Raw genomic sequence first — 26,087 nt, 5'->3', positions numbered from 1 at the left:
GTTTGTCTTTCAATTGTGTTCGTATTTTCCCTTGTTATTGTATAGGTTAAGATTCTATTATCTTCAGGGATTATAGTTGGGAAAAAAGTTCTGTTATTTTTTATTTTTTTTATATTCTCTCTCTCTCCAAATATGCCTTAATCGGGCTATTTTAGTACATTTAGTGGCAGCTGTGAAACAAACAATTTTTTCTCAGGGTCAAAAACAAATTATTTTTTTCTTTTTTTCTCCAAAAACTGGAAACAAACTATTTCCCCCAAAAAAAATCCATTGCGTTGTCACAAATGAATCAATCATTGCTCCGCATGCGTTAAAATGGAATGACTGTATTGTAATCTTTTCTCAATTTTGTGGGAGACAACTCGTACTTTACACGAGGCGCTGAGCCTCGTTTCTGCTATTTCTTGGGTCATGGTAGCCATTTTGTAGAAAGAATAACTCGACCTGTCACTGATTTCGGACGATTTTCACACTTCAGTTAAAACCAAATGAAAAAATAGATAGTGTAACTTAAAGATCATACATTTATCAACACATATAAGTCCACTCTTATGATTGTGACCGTCATATAATTGTTATATTTTACCCCGTAATAAGGTGTGGTATGGACTTGAGTGTGCACGGTGTGGATTATCGTAGGAAAAGCGCCAAAAAGTGATCCTGTAACGGAAATATTTTTGGTGCTTGTTATTTACCAGCTTATTTATCAATGTTATAAGTAACTTGGATACAAAATTTATCACTCTTTGAGTCATCTGTGTAGAATATTTTCGTCTAAAGGGTTTTCGAGTTCGGTTCGCAGACTGACCACAAAGAAAAAAATGCCGGCAACCAGTAAAGCCAGAGTGTATGCAGATGTGAATGCATTGAGACCAAGGGAGTATTGGGATTATGAGTCTCATGTCGTTGAATGGGGGTATGTTAATCTAACTTATATGAATGTATATAATGATTAGCTCAAGTCACGGAAACATGAATGATGCAGAAATGATGCATGTTTACGAAATGTTATTGGCAACATACAAGACTTGTTTCAAGGGATATTTTATGAATTGTTCACTTAAATACCTGTTTTTATTTTAGTGTACATCACAAGTGACTGTTGGTGTTACTTCAATATTCAAGAATTAGAAATATTGTTTGTCTTTTTATAGTGGTGTTTATATCTTGTAAATTTTATAAATTTCTGTTTGTGCTGCACCCATGTACAGTCAAACGATGTGATTATTACAATGTAGAAGTGTTATCAGGAGGTCCTGTAAATGTAGTGGTAGGCGTCTCAAACCGGTTCATTTAAGGTTTACATTGGTCATATTACATCAACAGATCAAGGTCATGAGGTGGTCTCAAACCTGGTCCGCCTTAAGTTAATTGTAAATTAATACATCACATTACAGTCGCAGCTAAACAGGGTACTGACAAACCTTTAAAGATTTACAGAGCCCAACTCATAATATGTCTACCACTTGTGATCATTGTTAATGTATATGAAGCAATTAAATCAAAATTAGGCCATGGAAAAGAAATTGATGGTTTCCCCTAATAGAAGACAGATGTCAGACCAGGAATTCTTCAAATCCCTTTCTAGCATGTGCACCGATTCTGAAAAAAAACCATTTGAACAAATTTATCTTTACTGAAGCTTTATTACATTTTATGTGATCTCCTTGTTTTATTCTTAACCCATTCAACTCTGTACACGCCTGATGACATACATGTAGGCCATCCGTCACTGCTGTTCGTGGAACATGTTACTATCTATGACGATAGATTTTTCCATCCAGACTCATAAGCATTCGGTTTTCATTTGGGTCCTCTCTAATTTTTCGTCATATGAATCGAAGATATACAAAGTCGCATTTGCACTTGAAATCGGGGGAATTTTAATGGTAAAAGCATGCAGTAGAAGAGAAATAGAAACAAATATTTTGACAAAATGCAAAGGGCGGGATTTGAAAAAGACTATTAATATGGAAATATTTCAGCATTTATATGGGGAATCTGCCATCGAGGAATAGTTAAGAGGTTTCCCATTATCTCAATGTGTTTAATTACATTCAATTCATGTGGGAATTATGATTTGATCCAACAGTACGAGACGTAGAAAAAGGGGGGAAAACAGAGGTTAACTGAAATTTTGAGGATGGAGCGGAGCCACTTATTAGCACCAACTTTTACATTATAAGTTGTGTATTCCAGTATGGTGCACGTACAATGTACGCTACAGAATCAAGGAACTAGTGTCTTATTTATTACTGTATACATGTATGGCAGATAAAACTTTTATCTGCCATACATGTATACAGTAATAAAGAAACAACAAAATAAATGAAGATTAAAAGTTGTTTTTATTCAAAATTCAACACAAATACAATAATTTACACCTTTTACCTGTTAATTACCTGAAATTGCAGGTAGCTTGATGAAAATATTCCATGATTTAACTTTGTATCTCTAATAATAAAAAAGATGCAGCAGTCTGAAAAGGAATATACTATTTCAATAAATGAACACAAAAAAAATGGAGCAGCAGCGGTACTGAAGATATCAGGTCCGTTCGCGCCCAATACACTTTCGCACCCTACAGGTTCGCACCTCGCATGTTTGCACCAAGGTCCTTTCGCACTCTTTTTTGTGCATAAACATGTACATGTACATGCAAGTCTGAAAATGTCCCAGAGTGCACCATTTTTTATACGACCGCAAATTTTGAAAAAATTTTCGTCGTATATTGCTATCACGTTGGCGTCGGCGTCGTCGTCGTCGTCGTCGTCGTCCGGCGTCCGAATACTTTTAGTTTTCGCACTCTAACTTTAGTAAAAGTGAATGGAAATCTATGAAATTTTAACACAAGGTTTATGACCACAAAAGGAAGGTTGGTATTGATTTTGGGAGTTTTGGTCCCAACATTTTAGGAATTAGGGGCCAAAAAGGGCCCAAATAAGCATTTTCTTGGTTTTCGCACTATAACTTTAGTTTAAGTTAATAGAAATCTATGAAATTTTCACACAAGGTTTATGACCACAAAAGAACGGTTGGGATTGATTTTGGGAGTTTTGGTCTCAACAGTTTAGGAATTAGGGGCCAAAAAAGGGCCCAAATAAGCATTATTCTTGGTTTTTGCACAATAACATTAGTTTAAGTAAATAGAAATCAATGAAATTTAAACACAATGTTAATGACTACAAAAGGAAGGTTGGTATTGATTTTGGGAGTTTAGGTCCCAACAGTTTAGGAATTAGGAGCCAAAAAGGGACCCAAATAAGCATTTTTCTTGGTTTTCGCACCATAACGTTAGTATAAGTAAATAGAAATCTATGAAATTTAAACACAAGGTTTATGACCATAAAAGAAAGGTTGGGTTTGTTTTTAGGAGTTTTGGTCCCAACATAATAAGGGGCCCAAAGGGTCCAAAATTAAACTTTTGTTTGATTTCATCAAAATTGAATAATTGGGGTTCTTTGATATGCTGAATCTAACTGTCATGACTGTGTATGTAGATTCTTAACTTTTGGTCCCGTTTTCAAATTGGTCTACATTAAGGTCCAAAGGGTCCAAAATTAAACTTAGTTTGATTTTGACAAAAAATGAATCAGTTAGGTTCTTTGATATGCTGAATCTAAAAATGTACTTAGATTCTTGATTATTGGCCCAGTTTTCAAGTTGGTCCAAATCGGGGTCCAAAATTAAACTTTGTTTGATTTCATCAAAAATTGAATAAATGGGGTTCTTTGATATACCAAATCTAACTGTGTATGTAGATTCTTCATTTTTGGTCCTGTTTTCAAATTGGTCTACACTAAAGTCCAAAGGGTCCAAAATTAAACTTAGTCTGATTTTAACAAAAATTGAAATCTTGAAGTTCTTTGATATGCTGAATTCAAAAATGTACTTAGATTTTTTATTATGGGCCCAGTTTTCAAGTTGGTCCAAATCAGGATCTAAAATTATTATATTAAGTATTGTGCAATAGCAAGTCTTTTCAATTGCACAGTATTGCATAATGGCAAGAAATATCTAATTGCACAATATTGTGAAATATCAAAAAAAAATTTAATTAGAGTTATCTTTCTTTGTCCAGAATAGTAAGCAAGAAATATCTAATTGCAAAATATTGTGCAATAGCAAGATTTTTTTTTAATTGGAGTTATCTTTCTTTGTCCAGAATCAACTTAAATCTTTGTTATATACAATATACAATGTATATTCACTTTTTACTACCAACTGATAAATTAAAATAATCTTTACCATTCAGTGATAACAAGCAGTTTTTTTACATCTTAATACTTTATGATGTATTTAAATGAGTAGTTATTGTTGCAAACTCCATTAGAAATTTTAATTGAGATTAGTTTTGGAATAAGGGAAAGGGGGATGTGATTAAAAAAATTGGGTTCAATTTTTCTCATTTGAAATTTCATAAATAAAAAAGAAAATTTCTTCAAACATTTTTTTGAGAGGATTAATATTCAACAGCATAGTGAATTGCTCTAAGAGAAACAAAAATTTTAAGTTCATTAGAACACATTCATTCTGTGTCAGAAACCTATGCTGTGTCAACTATTTAATCACAATCCAAATTTAGAGCTGAATCCAGCTTGAATGTTGTGTCCATACTTGCCCTAACCGTTCAGGGTTCAACCTCTGCGGTCGTATAAAGCTACGCCCTGCGGAGCATCTGGTTATGTTCTTGTATGAAGTTGAAAAAAAACTTTCCTGGAATCTGATCTGGTATTGCATTTGTCTACATTTATGGTTTAATATAGTGGGTATTAATTTGTTAAAGTTTTATTTGTCAGTCAATTGTCTCTTTTAGTTAAATATATTTATACTCCATTTTACACATTTTTTGTTGGCCATTTTCTGCATTCAGCCAGTAGTATAACAAAGAGAGCCTGTTATAAATAGAATACATTTAAGTAATTGAAAATGTAATTTCAGCAATTTTCAGTGAAACTTCTTCTGAATGGGACATTGATTTGGAATTTTCAGAAAGAAAGTTAAGAGAATAGACCAATTCCCAGTTGCAAAACCCCAACATCCCTTCCATGCAAGAAATATCCATGGTATAAATGCAAATAAATAAAAAAAAAATGAGTTAGCAAATACAAATACAAATAATTTTATTTTGCAATGAGCGCCCCAAAGGAGCAGAAATATAAAATCCAATACAAGCACAAATTATACAAAACATAAAATTCAATATGGATTGGTTCAATATTGATTAAGTTATTTATATTGATATACAGTTTGGCATAGGGAGGGAACATGCAAACATGTGCATATAGCAATGAAATAATAGTTAGCAATTGACTATCTAGTGAAATACAAATTGTAATGGACATAGTAGTATGTTTGCTCGGCTGAAACATAACAACAGTGAACATCTGTTATTTGCTTGTTGAGGTTATGACCATTAATTGAACTTATAATAATTCCTTGTCATTTATTATGTATTTCAGTCAACAAGATGATTATCAGATTGTCAGGAAACTTGGCAGAGGAAAGTACAGTGAAGTCTTTGAAGCTGTCAACATCACAAATAATGAAAAATGTGTCATCAAAATTTTAAAGGTATGGTATTCATATACATATTCATACATGTCAGCCAGGACTCTCGGTTTTAAAATTACACCCAAAATTTGTGCTTGAAACATCAAATCCAGCATTTTGATTGGTTGAATCCTGAGTCTGAGTACGAAAATCATATTAAATTTTTTTTATGACTGGAAGGGTTGTCAAACTACAAAGTGGATATTGGTATTTACTGCTTGACTGTTAAACACACACAAAAGAAGTACAAAAATGTAACTACATGTAAGAGCAAAGACTGGTAGGCCCATAAGCCAAAATAATAACATATCTTAGATTCTTCCTGTTTGTGCCTCTTATTTGTTGTTGTTGATAATTAAAGATTCATTAGCAAATACATTAAAGTTATGAGGTATGGTTTGATTGCAAATGTGACAGCTAGTCAATATTCATCAGAGACCATAGAAATAGGATGTTAACAACTGCAAGGGGCTACATGTCTACCAATAATGTGCAAAACCCACACAAATTAGCTATATAAGGCCCTGCATGACAAAATACTGTTATTTTATTCAGTGTTTTCAATGACATGTATGATACATTTTGTGTTATTGTGTTTATTGGTTTTATTTCAGCCGGTAAAAAAGAAGAAAATAAAGAGAGAGATAAAGATTTTGGAAAATCTGCGTGGTGGAACTAATATAATATCGCTAATGGCGATTGTTAAAGACCCAGTAGTAAGGAAAATGTTAGGAAGATAATCCAATTGAAGAATTTAACTTTTTGTTTACATTAATTCTAAGAGATTATTTTGTCCGTACATATCTCAAATGGTTAGACCTGACAACTTGGAAGAAAATTATATCGGACTTGATTCAAAAAGATATTATACTGATGCAATGATTCAGGCTAAGTATAATTTTGATAGGCCAATATTAAGAAAGATGTGGTAAGATTGCAAATGAGACAACTCTCCACAAGCGACCAAATGAGTCTGAAATTAACAGCCTTCAACAATAAACTTAGCCCATACTGTATAGTAATCACTAATGTAAAACAATTCAAACAAGAAAACTAACAGCCTGTTCCACAAACAAATATCTGTTTATACCGTATCTTCGTGTGACTTTTCCCTTGAATTCCTGAACTTATTCAATGTTCTGAAGTGCAGCCTGGGGTATTGTATTTTATAAAGGTTCGTTATAACACATTTATTTGAAAGTCAACCAAATAAATAATATTTCTATCCAAACAAATAGGTCCAATGAATGTTATTTAAAAAAAAAGTTCAACTGGCTTCTACATTTTTATGCCCCACCTACGATAGTAGAGGGCCATTATGTTTTCTGGTCTGTGCGTCCGTTTGTCTGTCCGTCTGTTCGTCCGTCTGTCCCGCTTCAGGTTAAAGTTTTTGGTCAAGGTAATTTTTGATGAAGTTGAAGTCCAATCGACTTCAAACTTGGTACACATGTTCCCCATGATATGATCTTTCTAATTTTAATGCCAAATTAGAGATATTACTCCAATTTCACGGTCCAATGAACATAGAAAATGATAGTGCGAGTGGGGCATTTGTGTACTGAGGACACATTCTTGTTTAACACAATGTTTTAAGGAACAACCAGTTTACTTTCACTGCACCAACCTTTGGTCCCTGTACCTGATAGAAATGGATGCAATGCAGATGCATATATTTTGCTCTTTTTCTATTTGTAGGAAATATGTAACATTGCTATAAATGTCTGTCAGTTTCTTGGGAATCATTCAAACAAAGATTTGATTAAAATTGGTTCAGTTCTTAAAAGAGATTTTGATGAGTGAAGTCAAGGCATAAGCTCATGCAAGTTTAATTGAGTCAAAACTTGTATAGAAAATTAATCTATTGAATGGATATCAATACACCCAAGTTGGCCTCAAACTATCTGTCTTATCTTGTGAGTGATTTATACATGCAGTAAAACAAGGAGCCTCTAAAATTAAGACAAACATTCTACATTCTACATTGAAATAATATGCACAATAGGTTGCTGAAAGTTTATTAAAAAAAACAAGTTTTCAGATATTTTGATTTGTGTATTGTATTGACTGCCATATGATTGCCATATGATTAATTGTGTCTTCTTTTCTTTGCAGTCAAGAACACCAGCATTGGTATTCGAACATGTAAACAATACAGACTTTAAAGTTAGTAGAGACCATTAGTTATTCTTTGATTCTGATTTAAATAAGTGTGACAGATTATTATCAGGCACCATTGTTTTACCATGATACAAGAGTTTAAACTAATAAAAAAGGACCTTATGGTATATAATCAGTTAAAGCTAATACTAAAATCTGGCATTAATAATACCAGCAACATCACACATAGTTTATCTCTTAACTACAACTGAAAAGGTGTGGCTATTTGTAGGAATTTTTCCTGAAGTTTTACTAAAACCAGTTCAACTTTTCCTCCTTATTGACATAAAGTTAAAAATTCACTTGTTTGTGTCTATCTTGTACATCATAAGACTCTGAGCTCATTCATATATTCATTATTCTCAGCTTCAATATTTTTTTCAAGAATGTCTATATTTCAAAAACAAGTTTACATGAAGTCGTCACATTTAATAGTGAATTAATCTCTAAGGAGTAGTCTGACAGTGAAACATGCCCTTTGCATCATTGTCAAGTTTATTAAACAGTATAATTTTACATGATCTTTTTTCATTTCAGCAATTGTATCAGACATTTACAGATTATGACATCAGATTTTATTTATTTGAATTACTCAAGGTCAGTATAGAAATTCAAAGCTGAAATATAACATTGTTATTTCATTTTATAATTCACTAAAACTTGAAATTTACTGCTGACAGAAACCGCTCTCATTTGAAAAAAGTCCTTGCCAAGCAGTTATAGTTTCAATTAAAAGTGAATAATTTCTAAAGATATTTCCATTGGAAGTTAATAGGAGAAACTGAATTATAACTTTTTCAATTTACTCGTGATTACTGTACAGAAGAAACATAAGATTGGTAAAACTAAACCCCACAAAAATAGGAATTGGGCCAAATATGCAATTTCAAATTGCAAGCGACATTAAATTGTCATGTAGTCGTGAGTGTTTAACCTGTTTATCTCATGTATCTCCTTTCAGGCATTAGATTATTGTCACAGTATGGGTATAATGCACAGAGATGTCAAACCACATAATGTTATGATAGATCATGAAACTAGAAAGGTGAGTCATAGTAGAGAGTAGTGGACTAAGCAGTTTCTATGTTATGGCAACACAATATGTCATACAAGTTGCATACATTACACTAATTGTATCTCAACTATATAAGTACAGGATGCATTGCGATATTTGTCTGTTTGTTCAACAAAGATTTTTTGCCACTTTTCTTAAAAACTGTATAATGATTCACATTTGGTTGCAGCTTGACTATGATGATATATGTGTGAGAACCTTTTGTAAATGTCAGATACTGTCTATTTACAAGTGAGAGTATGCATAGCAGAACAACACATAGATTTGAAAAGATGTGATATGAGTGCCGATGAGACAACTCTCCATCCAACTTACAATTTGTAAAAGAAAAATTATAGGTGAAAGTACAGTCTTTAACACAGAGCCTCGGCTCACATCAAACGGCAAGCTATAAACGTTTTAACCCTTAGACTGCTGCATTGATTTCTATTGTACTTTTGTGTAATGCTGAGTAAAATTTTAATCACTGATGAAATAAACATGTTCACTTACAATTGCTGTATCTTTGTAAATATTGAATATTCATCAATAAAAGTTATATAAAAAAGTATTGTTAGATTCTGTATTTTTAATTTATTTTATTTTTGTGTGAGTCTCTGGTCATGTTTTACCTGTACAGGTGCGAAAATAGGTAAACAAAGGTAAACTTATTTTTTCATGTTTTATTAAACGATCCATCAATGTAAAAGTATCCATGACTTCAGAATTGAACCAATATAGTTCAAAATCTCTTTTAAGAACTAAGTTCCATTGTGATTATCAAAAAATAAAAGTTTCTTCTCAGACCAACGGCCTTTTTTATGCAAATATTTTCCGGTATTTTCCTCCAACTTTCACTGCGCCGACTTTTACTTCCATGTACAAATATATTTACACGACAAGTTCATTTTTATACGACCGCAAAATTTGAAAAATTTTTCGTCGTATATTGCTATCACGTCGGCGTCGTCGTCGTCGTCGTCCGGCGTCCGAATACTTTTAGTTTTCGCACTCTAACTTTAGTAAAAGTGAATGGAATTATGACCACAAAAGAACGGTTGGGATTGATTTTGGGAGTTTAGGTTTCAACAGTTTAGGAATTAGGGGCCAAAAAAGGGCCCAAATAAGCATTATTCTTGGTTTTCGCACAATAACTTTAGTTTAAGTAAATAGAAATCAATGAAATTTAAACACAATGTTAATGACTACAAAAGGAAGGTTGGTATTGATTTTGGGAGTTTAGGTCCTAACAGTTTAGGAATTAGGGGCCAAAAAGGGACCCAAATAAGCATTTTTCTTGGTTTTCGCACCATAACGTTAGTATAAGTAAATAGAAATCTATAAAATTTAAACACAAGGTTTATGACCATAAAAGGAAGGTTGGTATTGATTTTGGGAGTTTTGGTCCCAACAGAATAAGGGGCCCAAAGGGTCCAAAATTAAACTTTGTTTGATTTCATCAAAATTGAATAATTGGGGTTCTTTGATATGCCGAATCTAACTGTCATGACTGTGTATGTAGATTCTTAACTTTTGGTCCCGTTTTCAAATTGGTCTACATTAAGGTCCAAAGGGTCCAAAATTAAACTTAGTTTGATTTTGACAAAAAATGAATCAGTTAGGTTCTTTGATATGCTGAATCTAAAAATGTACTTCGATTCTTGATTATTGGCCCAGTTTTCAAGTTGGTCCAAATCGGGGTCCAAAATTAAACTTTGTTTGATTTCATCAAAAATTGAATAAATGGGGTTCTTTGATATACCAAATCTAACTGTGTATGTAGATTCTTCATTTTTGGTCCTGTTTTCAAATTGGTCTACACTAAAGTCCAAAGGGTCCAAAATTAAACTTAGTCTGATTTCAACAAAAATTGAAATCTTGGGGTTCTTTGATATGCTGAATCCAAAAATGTACTTAGATTTTTTATTATGGGCCCAGTTTTCAAGTTGGTCCAAATCAGGATCTAAAATTATTATATTAAGTATTGTGCAATAGCAAGTCTTTTCAATTGCACAGTATTGCGCAATGGCAAGAAATATCTAATTGCACAATATTGTGAAATAGCAAATTTTTTTTTAATTAGAGTTATCTTTCTTTGTCCAGAATAGTAAGCAAGAAATATCTAATTGCAAAATATTGTGCAATAGCAAGATTTTTTTTTAATTGGAGTTATCTTTCTTTGTCCAGAATCAACTTAAATCTTTGTTATATACAATATACAATGTATATTCACTTTTTACTACCAACTGATAAATTATAATAAATAACATTCAGTGATAACAAGCAGTTTTTTTTACATCTTAATATTTTATGATGTATTTAAATGAGTAGTTATTGTTGCAAACTCCATTAGAAATTTTAATTGAGATTAGTTTTGGAATAAGGGAAAGGGGGATGTGATTAAAAAAATTGGGTTCAATTTTTCTCATTTGAAATTTCATAAATAAAAAAGAAAATTTCTTCAAACATTTTTATGCCCCACCTACGATAGTAGAGGGGCATTATGTTTTCTGGTCTGTGCGTCGGTCCGTCCGTTCGTTCGTCCGTCCGTCCGTTCGTCCGTCCGTCTGTCCCGCTTCAGGTTAAAGTTTTTGGTCAAGGTAGTTTTTGATGAAGTTTAAGTCCAATCGACTTCAAACTTAGTACACATGTCCCCTATGATATGATCTTTCTAATTTTAATGTCAAATTAGAGTTTTTACCCCAATTTCACGGTCCACTGAACATGGAAAATGATAGTGCGAGTGGGGCATTCGTGTACTGAGGACACATTCTTGTTTTGAGAGGATTAATATTCAACAGCATAGTGAATTGCTCTAAGAGAAAACAAAAATTTTAAGTTCATTAGAACACATTCATTCTGTGTCAGAAACCTATGCTGTTTCAACTATTTAATCACAATCCAAATTTAGAGCTGAATCCAGCTTGAATGTTGTGTCCATACTTGCCCCAACCGTTCAGGGTTCAACCTCTGCGGTCGTATAAAGCTACGCCCTGCGGAGCATCTGGTTAAAGCTTTAATCAATATATAATCTTGACAAACATAAAGTTCGGGTCTATCGATGTTAGTCAATATTGATTCACATTTGAAAGGCGAAATGATAAACATCGCAAATCCTGTTTCATGTCATCCATTTTGAACAATGTCTGGGAATCCCCGTAATTCTCGCTTTAAAAGTCTTCTGTTTGCAGTTTTGATAGAATACTTCCATTTCTGTCTATTATATCTTCGGTTCTCGTCCAAATCCTTTTAATCGTCCGCCGCTGTTAAATCGTTATCATTGAAATACTTCTGAACGTGTTGGCCATTTCTCCAAACAATGTCCGCCATTTTGTCACTTTTTTCATCAAAAATTTTCACTTTCGGTTTATCGCTTATACCTCATTAAAAGTCAAGAGACACTCGAAAGAACGCAGATTTTAAGCCAATCAGAATCCATACAAGTCGAAACTGCCGCAATCTCATGAATATTGACTCCGCCCATTCCATGGTAACTGTGTAAACAAACGAGTACGGAAAACGACTATAGTCGCGAGTAGCAGTAGCAGACTGTCTTATCGGAACGACAATAGTCGCGCGTAGCAGTCTAAGGGTTAAACATACGATTGTAAGAATTGAGTAAACCAATAGAAGTCTTCATCCTGAATGATTTTCTTTTCCTGCAGATCCAAATTATGTTTTTATACTTTGTTACTTTGTCACTTAAATATTTATAATTCTCCAATAGGAACATATAAATTATTTTGAATGAATTGTTTCTACAGCTACGACTTATAGACTGGGGTTTAGCTGAATTTTATCATTGTGGAATGGAATACAATGTAAGAGTAGCCTCTAGATATTTTAAAGGTCCAGAATTATTACTTGACTATCAGGTAAGTGAAACACAAAAATATTTATGTTATTTGTTGGGTTTGTCACAAATTACAAATTTCAGAAATAATATAAAAATTTAGAAATAACCATCTGTCATTATCTTCATTTTATTTTGCTTAGGTGAACATGAAATAGGATCTCATTTGCAGTTTTAATGACACTGGTCAGAAATCTACATTGTGTTATTGGTTGTATTGGGTAAAGATTGTATGAAATGCAATCAAAACCCTATGTTACTGACTTGATATCTAAATCTTCCAAGGCTTATCACTACCTTTTTGATACACAAAATATAGTGCATTGATCATAATATTATATACATCCTATCTATGAACATTTCCAGAAATTTATCAATGTAATATATGCTCAGATATTCAAGTTCCAAAAGGATGTTACACCTGTCAGGAAAATTACATAACTTTGGTAAGGTGCAGGAATTTAATATATGTTCTAAAAATATAAATGATGTCATTGTTAAAATCATCTTTAAAAATTGAAGTTATCTCCCATTGTCCAGAATTGTAGTTGAATCAACTATTGAATCAACTACAACCAATGCTTTATTGACACTGCAATATTTAATTTTACTTCCCACTGATAAAATTAACTCAATCTTTACCCTTCTGTGCATACAAGAACTTGATTGTTATTAGCAGTTAGTTTCTTCATTTCAAATGTACAGTTCTCTATTGTAGTTAAACATGGTTTTTTATTCATTTCAGATGTATGATTATTCATTAGACATGTGGAGTCTAGGATGTATGTTTGCTAGTATGATTTTTAGAAAAGAACCATTTTTTCATGGTCATGATAACTATGATCAGGTTTGTTTTAGAATGTATTTTATATTGGAAATAAAAGGCAGAGTATCTATGAGGTATACATGGATGACACAACTACTGTGGAAGTACTTAAATTCGTGGGTATCAACTTTTGTGGTTTGAGCAATATTTACATATTTGTGGGTTTTTTAATTTCATGGATTTTAGTTTTCTAAAAAAAAATTAAAGCCTTTAGAAACGGTGGTTACAAATAGTCTGGATTGAGGAAATTGCAAAGTATACATTGACCCATGTAAATCATATAGATAACACTAATTAACCCATGATAAAGTGATTAAAGACCATCAAAGGTGTTAATTAGGCAATAAACATGTCACCTAAAGAAAACAGTAACATAAACAAATGCTATAAACGTATCTTGAATTGTCAAATAATTCTTATCAAAATCAATCCCAGCATGAAATTATAATTCCCATATATGTACGAGAACTATGAGGATATAAAATGAACACTTAATCATACTAGCATATCAATACTGGAAATCTGACTTTCATCGATCAAGAATATTTTTCAAGAGAATTATAGATCAAAATTTGTACCATTTAGATTATTAAAGATTAAATGGGTATAATCCTGCATGCGGATGTAGTTCTGTCACTGTTATTAAAGTATTCTCAGATTTGGCTTTATTCAATATATTCTCTAGATCATATCAGTAGTCAAAACTACCGATGGGGATCTTTCCGTGTCTTGATTTGGACAATGGTTGTTTTATTTCGTTGGACACTTGAATTCATGGATAAAGTCATCCACGAAAATTGGTACCCCACAAATAAAAGTACTTTCACATAACCAAACAACAAATATAATCAAGCCATGCAAAGGACAATAAACAGTCGTGTTGAAGGTTATACAATGACCTGTAAGTGCTAACATTTATTTCATTTGGTCTCTGGTAGAGGGTTGTCTCATAGGCAATCATACCACACACATCTTCTTATTTTTATACTCTACAAAATAATGGTGTTTAAAGTTTATTTGGAAAATTTAGAAGTATTTATTTAATTTACTAAAGCTGAGGTACAACTGATATTGTGATCAGATGTAACAAAAAATAAACTGCCAATAACTGGCAAAGTAAAAAGTACTTTCACATAACCAAACAACAAATATAATCAAGCCATGCAAAGGACAATAAACAGTCGTGTTGAAGGTTATACAATGACCTGTAAGTGCTAACATTTATTTCATTTGGTCTCTGGTAGAGGGTTGTCTCATAGGCAATCATACCACACACATCTTCTTATTTTTATACTCTACAAAATAATGGTGTTTAAAGTTTATTTGGAAAATTTAGAAGTATTTATTTAATTTACTAAAGCTGAGGTACAACTGATATTGTGATCAGATGTAACAAAAAATAAACTGCCAATAACTGGCAAAGTAAAAAGTGTCCGTTTCCTCTCTATGCACAGTATAAACAACAGAATCAAGTGTTCAAATGAAAAATAGTGGTAAATAACATGTAAGATTTCAGGATGGTTCAATTAACCTATATAGTTCCTTTGTAGTATTTATTTATCAACCAACATAACTAGCTCTTAAACAATATTGCTTACACTCTACAAGAAATGACATTGCTATTATCATCCAGCAACAATTTTGCACAATGAAACACTTTCACTTTGTCATACAGTTTGAAATGAGGTAAAAAAAACAACCCTGAATGTTTATTTTTCTTGTAGCTTGTACGAATAGCTAAAGTATTAGGAACAGATGAATTGTATGCATACATAGAAAAGTATCAAATAGATCTAGATCCGAGATTTAATGATATATTAGGAAGGTATGTACAAATTTTAATTTGATTTCCTGTTATATCATTATTGTAGATTTATTGTTTGTTCTTTTTCACTGAACCCCTTTTAATATGAGTGATTTATATTAAAGTCTTAGAGGAAAACATGCATTATTATTATTCTAATATAGATAACAATCTCAAAGTAACTTGGAGCAGTTTATGTTCATTAGTACCAACAATCTTGAAATATTTTTGGAACATATAGCTTTGCCCTACAACACTTATTGACTATTTTTTTTTGCAGGCATTCACGAAAACGATGGGAAAGATTTGTACATTCTGAAAATCAACATTTAGTAAGTCCTGAAGCATTGGACTTTTTAGATAAATTATTGCGATATGATCATCTCGACAGATTAACGGCTAGGGCAGCAATGGAACACCCATATTTTTGTAAGTTATAGTTTGATATGCATTAGCTTTAAATATGAATTAACATATAATATAGAAAAGAACCTACAAAAATACAACTTATCTTTCCAAATCTTTTTTACACCTTGAAATGTAGGAATTACTCTTTTCTTTATACTAATAAAACAGAGAAGTTTAAATACTGTTGCAGCTCTTCTATAAAAGCATGCAAAACAAAACTTTGATCAACTTGCTTGCTATGTTTGCATGGATGTTTCCAAACAATAGGTAGGTGGAGCATCAGTCTGTTTTATATATATTGGGATTTGATTGGACAATAAAAATTGACATGAAATGAAATTAATCTTTATTGTCCAATCAAATTCCAGTATATAGACAGACCAAACCAGACTTCATAGCAAGCTGGTTGATCAAAGGTTTGCTTTGCATGCTTTTATAGAAGAGCTGTAATGTTGATAAAAATTAATTCTGTGATATACAAACTTGTGTTAAAGCCAAAGAAAAGGAAACATGTGATTTATCTAGACAGAAAAGATATTTTCTTTAAGTGAGACTTATTCCAAAAGTAACTTTTTCTTGTTGTCAAGCTAGCTAAGAGTCCCTGCTATTACTTAAAATCACTGTAAAGTTCCTGTAAAATTTGACATCTCAATTTAAAAAAAAAAGTGTGTCATTTTTAATAAGTTATTGTTGATCAACGTCAGAAGGTTATTTTGGATCAGATCTAGGGTTATTGGGAGACAAAATTAAGCTAGATAGTGTAAATAGGTTTATTGATCAGATGCAATACGGAATTCACCTTTGTGAGCTTTAGAATTTTGTGACATGTGAGTTGAGATTTTATGAATATTTGTTTATCCACTGTTGTCGCCATGCAACAATCTATTTTGTGAAGGACATTTATACTTATGATATTGAAATTTAAAGGAATGCCTAATATCCTGTAATACAAGACAAATAATGTTAATAAAAGCATATCAAAGAGACAATACAAGATATTCATTAAAGAAAGATAGACAAGACTTTTTCAAAGACCCACAAAAACTATTTGAATATTTTAAACTGTAGAATGTGTTTATATGATGAGATTAATGCACTAGATTTACTTTCCCTGAAATAAATCTTTAATTGTTGATCAGACTATATTTTAAATGTATATAATTTGTTTGAACAGATCCCATAGTAAAAGAGCAAGGAAGAATATCCTCATCAATGTCAGGGCACAATTCACCGACACCTGTACCTAATCAAGGAACAATCGGAGGTATACCCCGATAACATATAGTTGTGTATATATAAACTGTGATACTGGACTACCATTACAATCATATACAGCCTTAATTACTGCACAGTAATGTCTCCCAGAAGGACATAATGTTTTGTTCCAAGTCCATGTTTTTCGCCATTTGACACTGAAAAAAAGACTTGCTAATTTTATAATTTTATAATGTGTCTAGTAAAATGAATGAAATGAATTGAAGTAAGATTATAGTTTATTTGTCATTTCTTTTCCCCTTTTAAATAGTTTCTTGACATAAAACAAAATTTTTGGGGAACAAGTCCACCTGCAAATGTAAACTTGAAGAATGTGAGGGTAAGCTGGTGCAATATGCTTTCTTTAATCACTCAGCTGATTGCATTGTTTGATTAATTAGAATAGAATTGTGTGTTGCATCCTTGTTACTTTTGTTCGCTATTTAGAAAAGGTGGCATTATCTTATTTGCTCAGCATGAGTTTTGCCATTTTATAAGCTTTATTTTTTTTAATTGTGTAAACAAAGACTTGTAATCTTCAAATTTCAGCTTATAGGAAAGTTCTGGTTTACAAAAATAAAATGTTTATTAAATTTACTGAGACATACACATTCATAGAAGGTTCAGTCTATTTAAGTTTAAAATAAAATTTGACAGTTTAAAAATGTTAGAGGTTGAAGTCTATTTCATATGAAATGGAAATTACCTGAGAAAAATAGTAAAGATATCAGGATTTTTGCAAAAAGCATTTTCAAGGGCAATCATTGTGGAATTGAATTCAGTACAATGAAAATTTGAGAAAAGTAATATTTCTAATAAATTTAAGAGCTTTTCATATTAAATTAAATTTGTACTACAAGGTAGAGAATCAAATCAAAACAATATTGTGCAAGAATCGAAAGAACCATTTACAAAATCTTTCTAGTAGTGAGCTTAATTTTTGATTGTGCTATTTTATATTTGATGATTGATAGTTATATCCATTAACAATGTGAGAAAACAGAAAATTAGAGGTTTCTGGTCAGTAATTTGATTTATATGTCAAACACAATTGTATTGAATATTTTTAAGGAATAAAAACCCTCTTCACTATTTAGGGCTGTTTTATTTGATCATATGTATAGTTCTAAGAATTAACTGATGAGAAATGCATGGAAGATTTTTGTTTGTGTATGGATATCCCATTTCCAGACTACTATTCCTGTATACCATGAATGTTTTTTGAAACTTCCATAAATTCTACAGCAGTCCTAAGAATCTTACTGCTAACCAAGTTGTAGTCAAATTAAGGTTTTAAAATACATTTGGATTAGAGTGATTCAATTTTTCAAAAAACAAAATACTATTTTCTGCTTCAGTGTTTCATAAAATGTGAATAAACTAACATGTTTGAATAAGGAAGATTTTTAAAAACTCATCACATATTTCAGTGCTTAAACGTGTGTTAGAAATGTCACTATACTAACATGCCAGATTTTGAAGATTTGAGGACTAATTAAGAAGATGTTGACTTTGATGCTTATTTGCTTGTTAGTGAATGATTTTGTGCATGCTAGTATAATATATACAGAACAATAACCATATCCTTCTTTTCTGCTCTTTTTCTGCCTACAGGTGCTACCATGAACAGTACTGCAGCTGTAAACAGTTCACCTGTCATCACCCCCAGTATGTCGCCCCTTCCTAACAGTACAGCTGCCACTGCGGCCACCGCCCAATCTTAGTGCTATATATGTCTGCTTGGGCTTGATACGTGTCTATTGTGATAACTAAAACTTTGCCATCAGCTACAGGGAACGCCTGGTGATGATGACGAATATTTATTAGTGAGCTGGTGTTGTGTCGACTTGATGCAAATTGTGATGACCTGAACAAATCAACAGGGCAATAGCAATACAAAGATAAACATGTCATTTGTTCACCTGTTATCATTCATATTATAGGGTAACGATACTCGCCCAGCGGCAAAACTGTTTCTTCTCAAATATATTAGTCATGTTTCTGACAGCTAAATAAGACATTTTAATTGTTTTATTGAATAAAGGACTATTTTTTTGCCAAAAAAGATAAAAAGATTGAAAGAAAAGATGTTAACTTTCTTACTTTTATCATTAATCATAAGTAGTGGTTTGAAAAATGGGGTTAAATCATTTAAGATATAGAGTATTTTGTTTTTTTTACTTTTTCACATAGTACATGATATTAAATCAATGGAAAGATAATATTGTCTCTTCAACAGCATTGTTTATGTCAATTAGTTTGTTCATTTATGATGTATGATTTGTTTGATGATTTTATAATTTATGTCTTGACAAGAGCTAAAATTGAACCTGATATTTTCTGTTTTTTTGAAGGAATAGAACCTAATTAAGATTAAATATATTCCCTAGCATAATTGAAAAGAGTGTAGCCGAATACTGATATGGGCTGTATAATGTTTCATAAATGTCTTGTGACATTATGCATTCAATAAGATCAGGTATTTATTTCTATCAGTAAAAAATGCATTAAATTGTGATTTAAATACACACAAGAGAGGGCTAGGGAAAATGCTAGAAAATCAGACGATTTTGATTGATTTCATAACTTCTGAGATTTTCGGTTTTTGTTACTCTGAACTTGGCTTGTTATTTTTTTATGAAAGACACATAGGGATTTGTTTTCAATAGTAGAGATCCCTTAAACTTAAGCAAAGTGACTTGCACCATACAGGAAATCACAAAAAAAGAGAGATAAAATGATACAAGTTGGATATGTATGTATTATAGTAGGTAGGGAAAATGTAATTAATACTGTTGCCATAAAAAAAAAAATATTGGTGCAAAGCTTTATATACATCACCTGTCTAACAGGTGCTTACTTTTGTGTATCTGGAAAAGGTTTGAAATTGATTTACAGAGCTGTTGAGAAAAGTGAGAGGCAATGTGTCCAGCAAGATGTATGCATTTGTAGCTTCTCCTTAGTTCTTTTCCCACTTTTGATATTTCACTGTTCAATACAGTGCACCTTTTGTCAGACATAAGGCTGGGGCATCGATTGAGTGACCTTTGAAAATTCTACACATGTTTAACATCTGATTATATTTAGTCTAACAGATATTTATTTTTCATACCAATGTCTTTTAAAACGGTCTTCTGGGAATGGTTGGTAAACATGTTTGTTAAAATATTTGATACATAATTTGAATTAACAATGAACTTGAATAACACGCTTTAAACTGAATGCAGATATCAAATATAAATTTTATATGGCAGACAATATTGAATCAGTATCAATCAAGACACCTCTGTTGAGATTTGATAAGGTGTTAATATTGCCAAAGCCGTTTTATGTACTTACAACAAGTTTGATGCTGCTGTGTTTATGTAATACAGATTTTTGGTTTTTATAAATCTTGTACAACAATACCTGATTTTGATAACATCTGACATGGTCGGCTGATACATAATGATTGCCATTGTATTACACATTAACTTCACCTGTATGTACAACTAGGTATATTATAAAGCTTGTTAAAGACGGGAATGTTTTAGGTCTAATGAATTTAAGAATGAAAAGGTATTATTACTAATTATGATTTTAATTGCTGTTATATAATATTGTAAAGCAGGTCTCATTGGAATTATAATGTCTTTCAGTTTACAATGTATAGTTTATCATCACTGTATCGTTTGACTCTCACAGATCTGTTTTCATATAAATATTCTCATCATGTTGTTTATGACTGGTTAATATCTGCATCAGAAAAGAACATTCACATTAGCATTCGACTGTACACATTGAGTCTAATTTATGCTGACTTTTATGAATGGTCTTGGGGGAGAAATGCATAAATATCTTCATAAGATGAGGTTAATGAAAAATAAATGATTTAGATAATAAAAAAAAACAAATCATATTATAAATATAGCAAGAGAGACCAGGGGAAAATCATTTGAGGAGCATTTATTGATGAAGATTATAGCTGTAATGATGTGTTTGTGACAGTTGAGTGAGACTCCAAAGATCCTTACAATGAAAGTTTGATTAGCTGGCAATGCATAAATGTTTAGATATTGTTCTTAAAGTTTTATAATTGAAGATTATAACAAACATCAGTCATATTGTGCATGCTAAGATACACTTATGATGCTGTTATTGTCCGAAGCACAACCTTTTGGTATAGATCTGAACATTTTTTTTGGCAATTATTTGTCTAGAAAATAAACAGTGTATTTATCAGTCATAGGACTTTGAATTGATAATCTCGATTACTCAAATTCTCCTTCACAAATATTGTGCTTGGGGGAAAACAGCTTTAACAATATATTCTATATGAAATTGTGTATTTACATCATGATGAACAATTATATTGTCAGTATTAGAATATCCTGTGAAAAAAGTACTTCAAATAAGGGTATTGTCTCTTTTAATTCAGTGGTGACAAGTTATTGTTAATTTTTTGAATAATTGCTCTGTTTTTTCATAATTTACTGTTTTGTTACTTATTTCCATCATACCTAATTTAATTATTTCACATGTTGCCCCAGAAATGAGAGTTGTCCTTTTATTTTTTATTGTCATGTGGAAAAAGGGATTCAGTTTATTTCTTGTTGTAGACAAATTTTCCTTTTGACATTTCACTTGTGTTGTTTGTTTCTTTTGTCTTGTTTACATGAAATTTCATTTGTATAAAACATTAAACCATGTGTATTTAAAATTAATTTGAAATTGTTTTTGATAAAATTTGTCTAGAAAAAAGACGTTCAGTTTAGTAAGTTTAAATGTAATATGTTTTTTTGTATTGTTCATTTGTGAAATGAACATGAAATGAATTTGTCTACAACAACAGAATGTTAATTTCAATCTGAAGTTGTCTCCCATGCAGATATTGCAAGGGAGATAATTATGAATATTATCTCCCTTTCTTTATATAAGGTCAAAGTTGAGATGACTGGTTGAGATTTATAATTTGATTCTGGTGCGTGTCATATCATAGAATACTTTTATATGTAAAGGTAGATGAACTAGCTGTGGTTCATGTCTACCTATTGCCAAGTCAAATATGAAACATTTAATAAAGTTCACTCTTGTTTTTTTATGGCCAAACTTGAACTTGATGAATAGTCCTAAAAAATATCTGACTGTAATAAAAGGTACACGGTAATGTTGAGAATTCAAATGAGAAAAACCATGAAAAAAGGTATGAATTTCTTGTAGTACTATTAAGCTGTGGAAACAGTACACATGGTCATTATGAATTGAAGCAAACTTTTATTAGATGTGTCAACTAAGGATATTGCCAATTTAGCCCAGATTTAGTGATCAATGAGCATGGAAAGTATAATCAGATGTGAAGAACTTGTCTAGTTAATGTGGGGTTTGTGAATATAAGTGCATGAAGTTGAATGCTTTCTTCACACAAATTGAACAGTAGGGCAACCCGGCATGCAATGTCTGACTGGTAATATTATCCTTCAACCTAAATGAGACATTTTAGTTGGACCAGACTAAAACAATTTACAGCAGATATCAGATGGTAAAATCTGAAAAGTGGATTGACAAATGGGATCATTGGTTGTTAGCATTTGCAATACAACAGTTACCTATTAGCAGGCTATCAACAGACTGAGAACATTGATATGGGTCTTCGACAAGCAATGTCCTGACATTTCCAAACATGTGCTATAGAAGCAAAGATTGTATAAATTTTTATATTACCACAAAAACAAATTTTGCGTTGTATATTGGTATCACATCGTCCGCATCTTCCGAAGACGCTCAGTTTCCAAACAATAACTTAAGTTATTGGATCTCTATGAAATTTAAACACAAAGTTTGAAACCACAGATGGAAGTTTAAGATTGAATATGGGGGTTATGGTTCCAACAGTTTAGGAAATAAGGACCTTAAAAGGTGTCCAAATAAGGATTTTTCTAGTTTCCAGACAATAACTTGTGTGTAAGTGTATGGATCTTTCTGAAATTGTGCCACAAGGTTCCATACCAAAAAAGGAAGGTTAGGATTGATTTTCGGGGCTATGGCCCTAACTGTTGAGGAATATACTTTAAATAAATTGCTTATTTTATGACCAATTTCAATGGGGTCTTATTCTTGAACTCTTGGGGTTCTTTAATATGCTGAATCTAACCATGTATTTAGTTTATAGATCTTGGAACATAAAAGGTTAATGTCCAGTTTAAAAAATTTAAGTTCTTGGACCACACATTGTGTTAGAAACCTATGCTGTGTCATATTTAATCACAATCCAAATTCAGAGCTGTATCAAGCTTGAATGTTATGTCCATACTTGCTCCAACTGTTTATGGTTCGACCATTGCGGTCTTACAAGCAGCAGCCTTCAGAGTATTTTATGTCGGCAATGTTCCTGCAGAAACAGATCTGAGGTCACATTGCAGATATACTGAACAACAGAGCAGTCAATTTTCGAGAAAAAAAGATAAAAGTACATATATTCTTGCAGTAAGCTTTTAATTGATTTACCAGACAAGTTTTTGTACGACCTTAAAATAAATTTTTGCCTTGTATAATGGTATCATGTTGTCGGAGGAGGAGGACGCATTTAATCTCTATAAATTTTTACCAGAAGGTTAAATACCACTAAAGGAAGGTTGGGATTGCTTTTGGGGGTTATGGACTGAATAGTTCAGGAATTGGGGGCCTAAAACGGCCCAAAATAAGCATTTTTGTAGTTATCAAACAATAACTTGTGTATAAGTGTCTGAATCTCTCCACAAGTTTCCATACCATGAAGGGATGGTTAGTTATAACTTTGGGGGTTATGGCTCAAAATGTTTTGGAAATGGCTATTGGTACTTTACGGAACGGAACGGAACGGAATTTCATTTAAGGTATCCAAAGGGGGCATTTATCAAAATTTCGAAAAATCTTTAAAACAAAACAAACTTTAGAATTTCTGTGTTTTACGGTCTTCCATATACAAATAACACAAATGTATCTTCACAGGTGAAATGTGTAATAATGTATAACATCGGGAAATATTCTGTAGATGAATATGTCGGATTGTCCTGATAAATTATCATGAAATTAACGCATTTGCAAGTCGTGCATTATGATATCTAGACTGACCTCACGTCGTCCTTGATTAGAGACAGTGATCAAAATGAATCTGATTTAAACTTTTTAATTTATTTTTCCGTTCCGTTCCGCAAAGTACCAATTGCACTGAGGAATTGGTATTTAACGGAAAAAACGGAAACAGACATCTTTAATGTAATTAAAGCAGTATGATAAAAAAAAATTGTCTGACACCTCTTTTTGCATGAGTGGTATGTGTTTTAGATAGCATTTTCGACTTGATCAATAATAAAAAATTTAACACAAAGGCAGGTTACACAAAAAGTCTTTCTCCTTCCATCGGTAATTATATTTTAAAAAAGAGGCCTTCAACAGCCCGTTCCGACGATGATTAGAGACAGTGATCAAGTTGAATCTGATGTAAACTTTTTAATTTATTTTTCCGTTCCGTTCCGTTCCGTTCCGCAAAGTACCAATTGCTCTGAGGAATTGGTATTTAACGGAAAAAACGGAAACAGACATCTTTAATGTAATTAAAGCAGTATGATAACAAAAATTGTCTGACACGTCTTTTTGCATGAGTGGTATGTGTTTTAGATAGCATTTTCGACTTGATCAATAATAAAAAATTTAACACAAAGGCAGGTTACACAAAAAGTCTTTCTCCTTCCATCGGTAATTATATTTTAAAAAAGGGGCCTTCAACAGCCCGTTCCGACGATGATTAGAGACAGTGATCCAGTTGAATCTGATGTAAACTTTTTAATTTATTTTTCCGTTCCGTTCCGTTCCGCAAAGTACCAATTGCTCTGAGGAATTGGTATTTAACGGAAAAAACGGAAACAGACATCTTTAATGTAATTAAAGCAGTATGATAAAAAAAAATGTTATTCCTAATCAACCACATTTTTATATTTCTAAAAACTATATTAGTTTAGAATATGCATAAGATATTTGCCACTGGAAGATAAGGCAGCAACCATTTGATTTTCTGGGGGGGGGGGGGGGGGGGGGGGGGGGCTATGGTTTTTTTTGGAAAAAAAAGTTTGTTTCCAGGTTTTGGTGAAAAAAATAATTTGTTTTGGTCCCTGAGAAAAACAAATTGTTTGTTTCACCCTCAGCTGCCACTATATGTAATGCTAAAATTGAAAGAAAAAAATTGTTTTCGGTTTGTCGCTAAAAAAATAGATTGTTCTTCGCCGAAGGCGAAAAAAAAGTTTGCACAGAAAAAAAAACCATAGAGCCCCCCCCCCCCCGAAAATCAAATGGTTGCTGCCTAAGAAATTAACAAAATGTCTTGCAAAGAAAACTGTATATTTTTTATGAGGTGTCCTTTTATAGTGTATTGTGTGTACAATATTTGGGTTTCGATGGATTGTTGTCTTGTTGGCGTCCATGGGGATGTTTTAGCACTAAAAGTTTTGGAACGTTTTGGCGTTATAAAATGGACACGTTTCGGCGGACGTTCTTCATCGGACACGTTTCGGCGAGATAAAAATTGGACACTTTTGTGCGAAGGACAACTTTGGACACGATACGGCGAAATGGACACGTTTTGGCGAATCGGACACGTTTGGGGGGATGGACACGTTTGAGAGAGTAACATATATATATATATATATATATATATATATATATATATACACACAAGACTCAATATGAAAAGAATTTATTGTCATTGTTACAAGTGTGGACACAGATCTGTATGGATAGTATATTAGAATAATCAGTGAAATGGCATTTGACAGTGTTAACCCCTATCTGTTATTTCTTATTTTTTCTCAAAAGGAATGCTTAAACTTCAGTCAAAAGTGACAGAAATACCAGATTCAGTACAATAAAAAATCAAAATGTGTGTGCACTGTTAGAGGGTAGCGATGTAAGAGAACAACAATGGCTAATTAAAAATGTGCTAGCTTAGGCAAATATGAAAATGAATATTCCAGCTCCATATTTTAGCACCAAATAGGCAACAAACATGTAGATGTTAATTCTTGCAGTTGTATTTGAAATTTCAATGGCTAACTACCTTTATTATGCCTCATGAGGCCTAGGCATGCCATAAATTGTTATTGTACCTTCATTAAATACCCAATCAATTATACAAAAAAATACATACTAGCATGTTTCAGCTAACCCT

At 32.2% G+C, this 26,087-nt stretch overlaps 1 protein-coding gene across 1 annotated transcript; it reads left to right on the top strand.

Moving 5' to 3' along the window:
- Positions 1–403: 403 nt before the first annotated feature.
- Positions 404–18,827, top strand: LOC143080899 (casein kinase II subunit alpha). The gene is made up of 12 exons (XM_076257052.1): positions 404–916; positions 5,463–5,574; positions 6,168–6,269; positions 7,666–7,716; positions 8,248–8,307; positions 8,672–8,755; positions 12,529–12,639; positions 13,363–13,464; positions 15,168–15,268; positions 15,528–15,676; positions 16,830–16,919; positions 18,524–18,827. The coding sequence occupies exons 1-12, from the start codon at positions 822–824 to the stop codon at positions 18,631–18,633; spliced, it is 1,167 nt and encodes a 388-aa protein (XP_076113167.1). The 5' UTR covers positions 404–821; the 3' UTR covers positions 18,634–18,827.
- The last annotated feature ends 7,260 nt before the right edge of the window (positions 18,828–26,087 follow it).

The sequence above is a fragment of the Mytilus galloprovincialis genome, chromosome 6, assembly GCF_965363235.1.
Source record: "Mytilus galloprovincialis chromosome 6, xbMytGall1.hap1.1, whole genome shotgun sequence".
In the NCBI taxonomy this organism is placed as follows: domain Eukaryota; kingdom Metazoa; phylum Mollusca; class Bivalvia; order Mytilida; family Mytilidae; genus Mytilus; species Mytilus galloprovincialis.
This window is presented reverse-complemented; position numbering and strand designations above follow the sequence as displayed.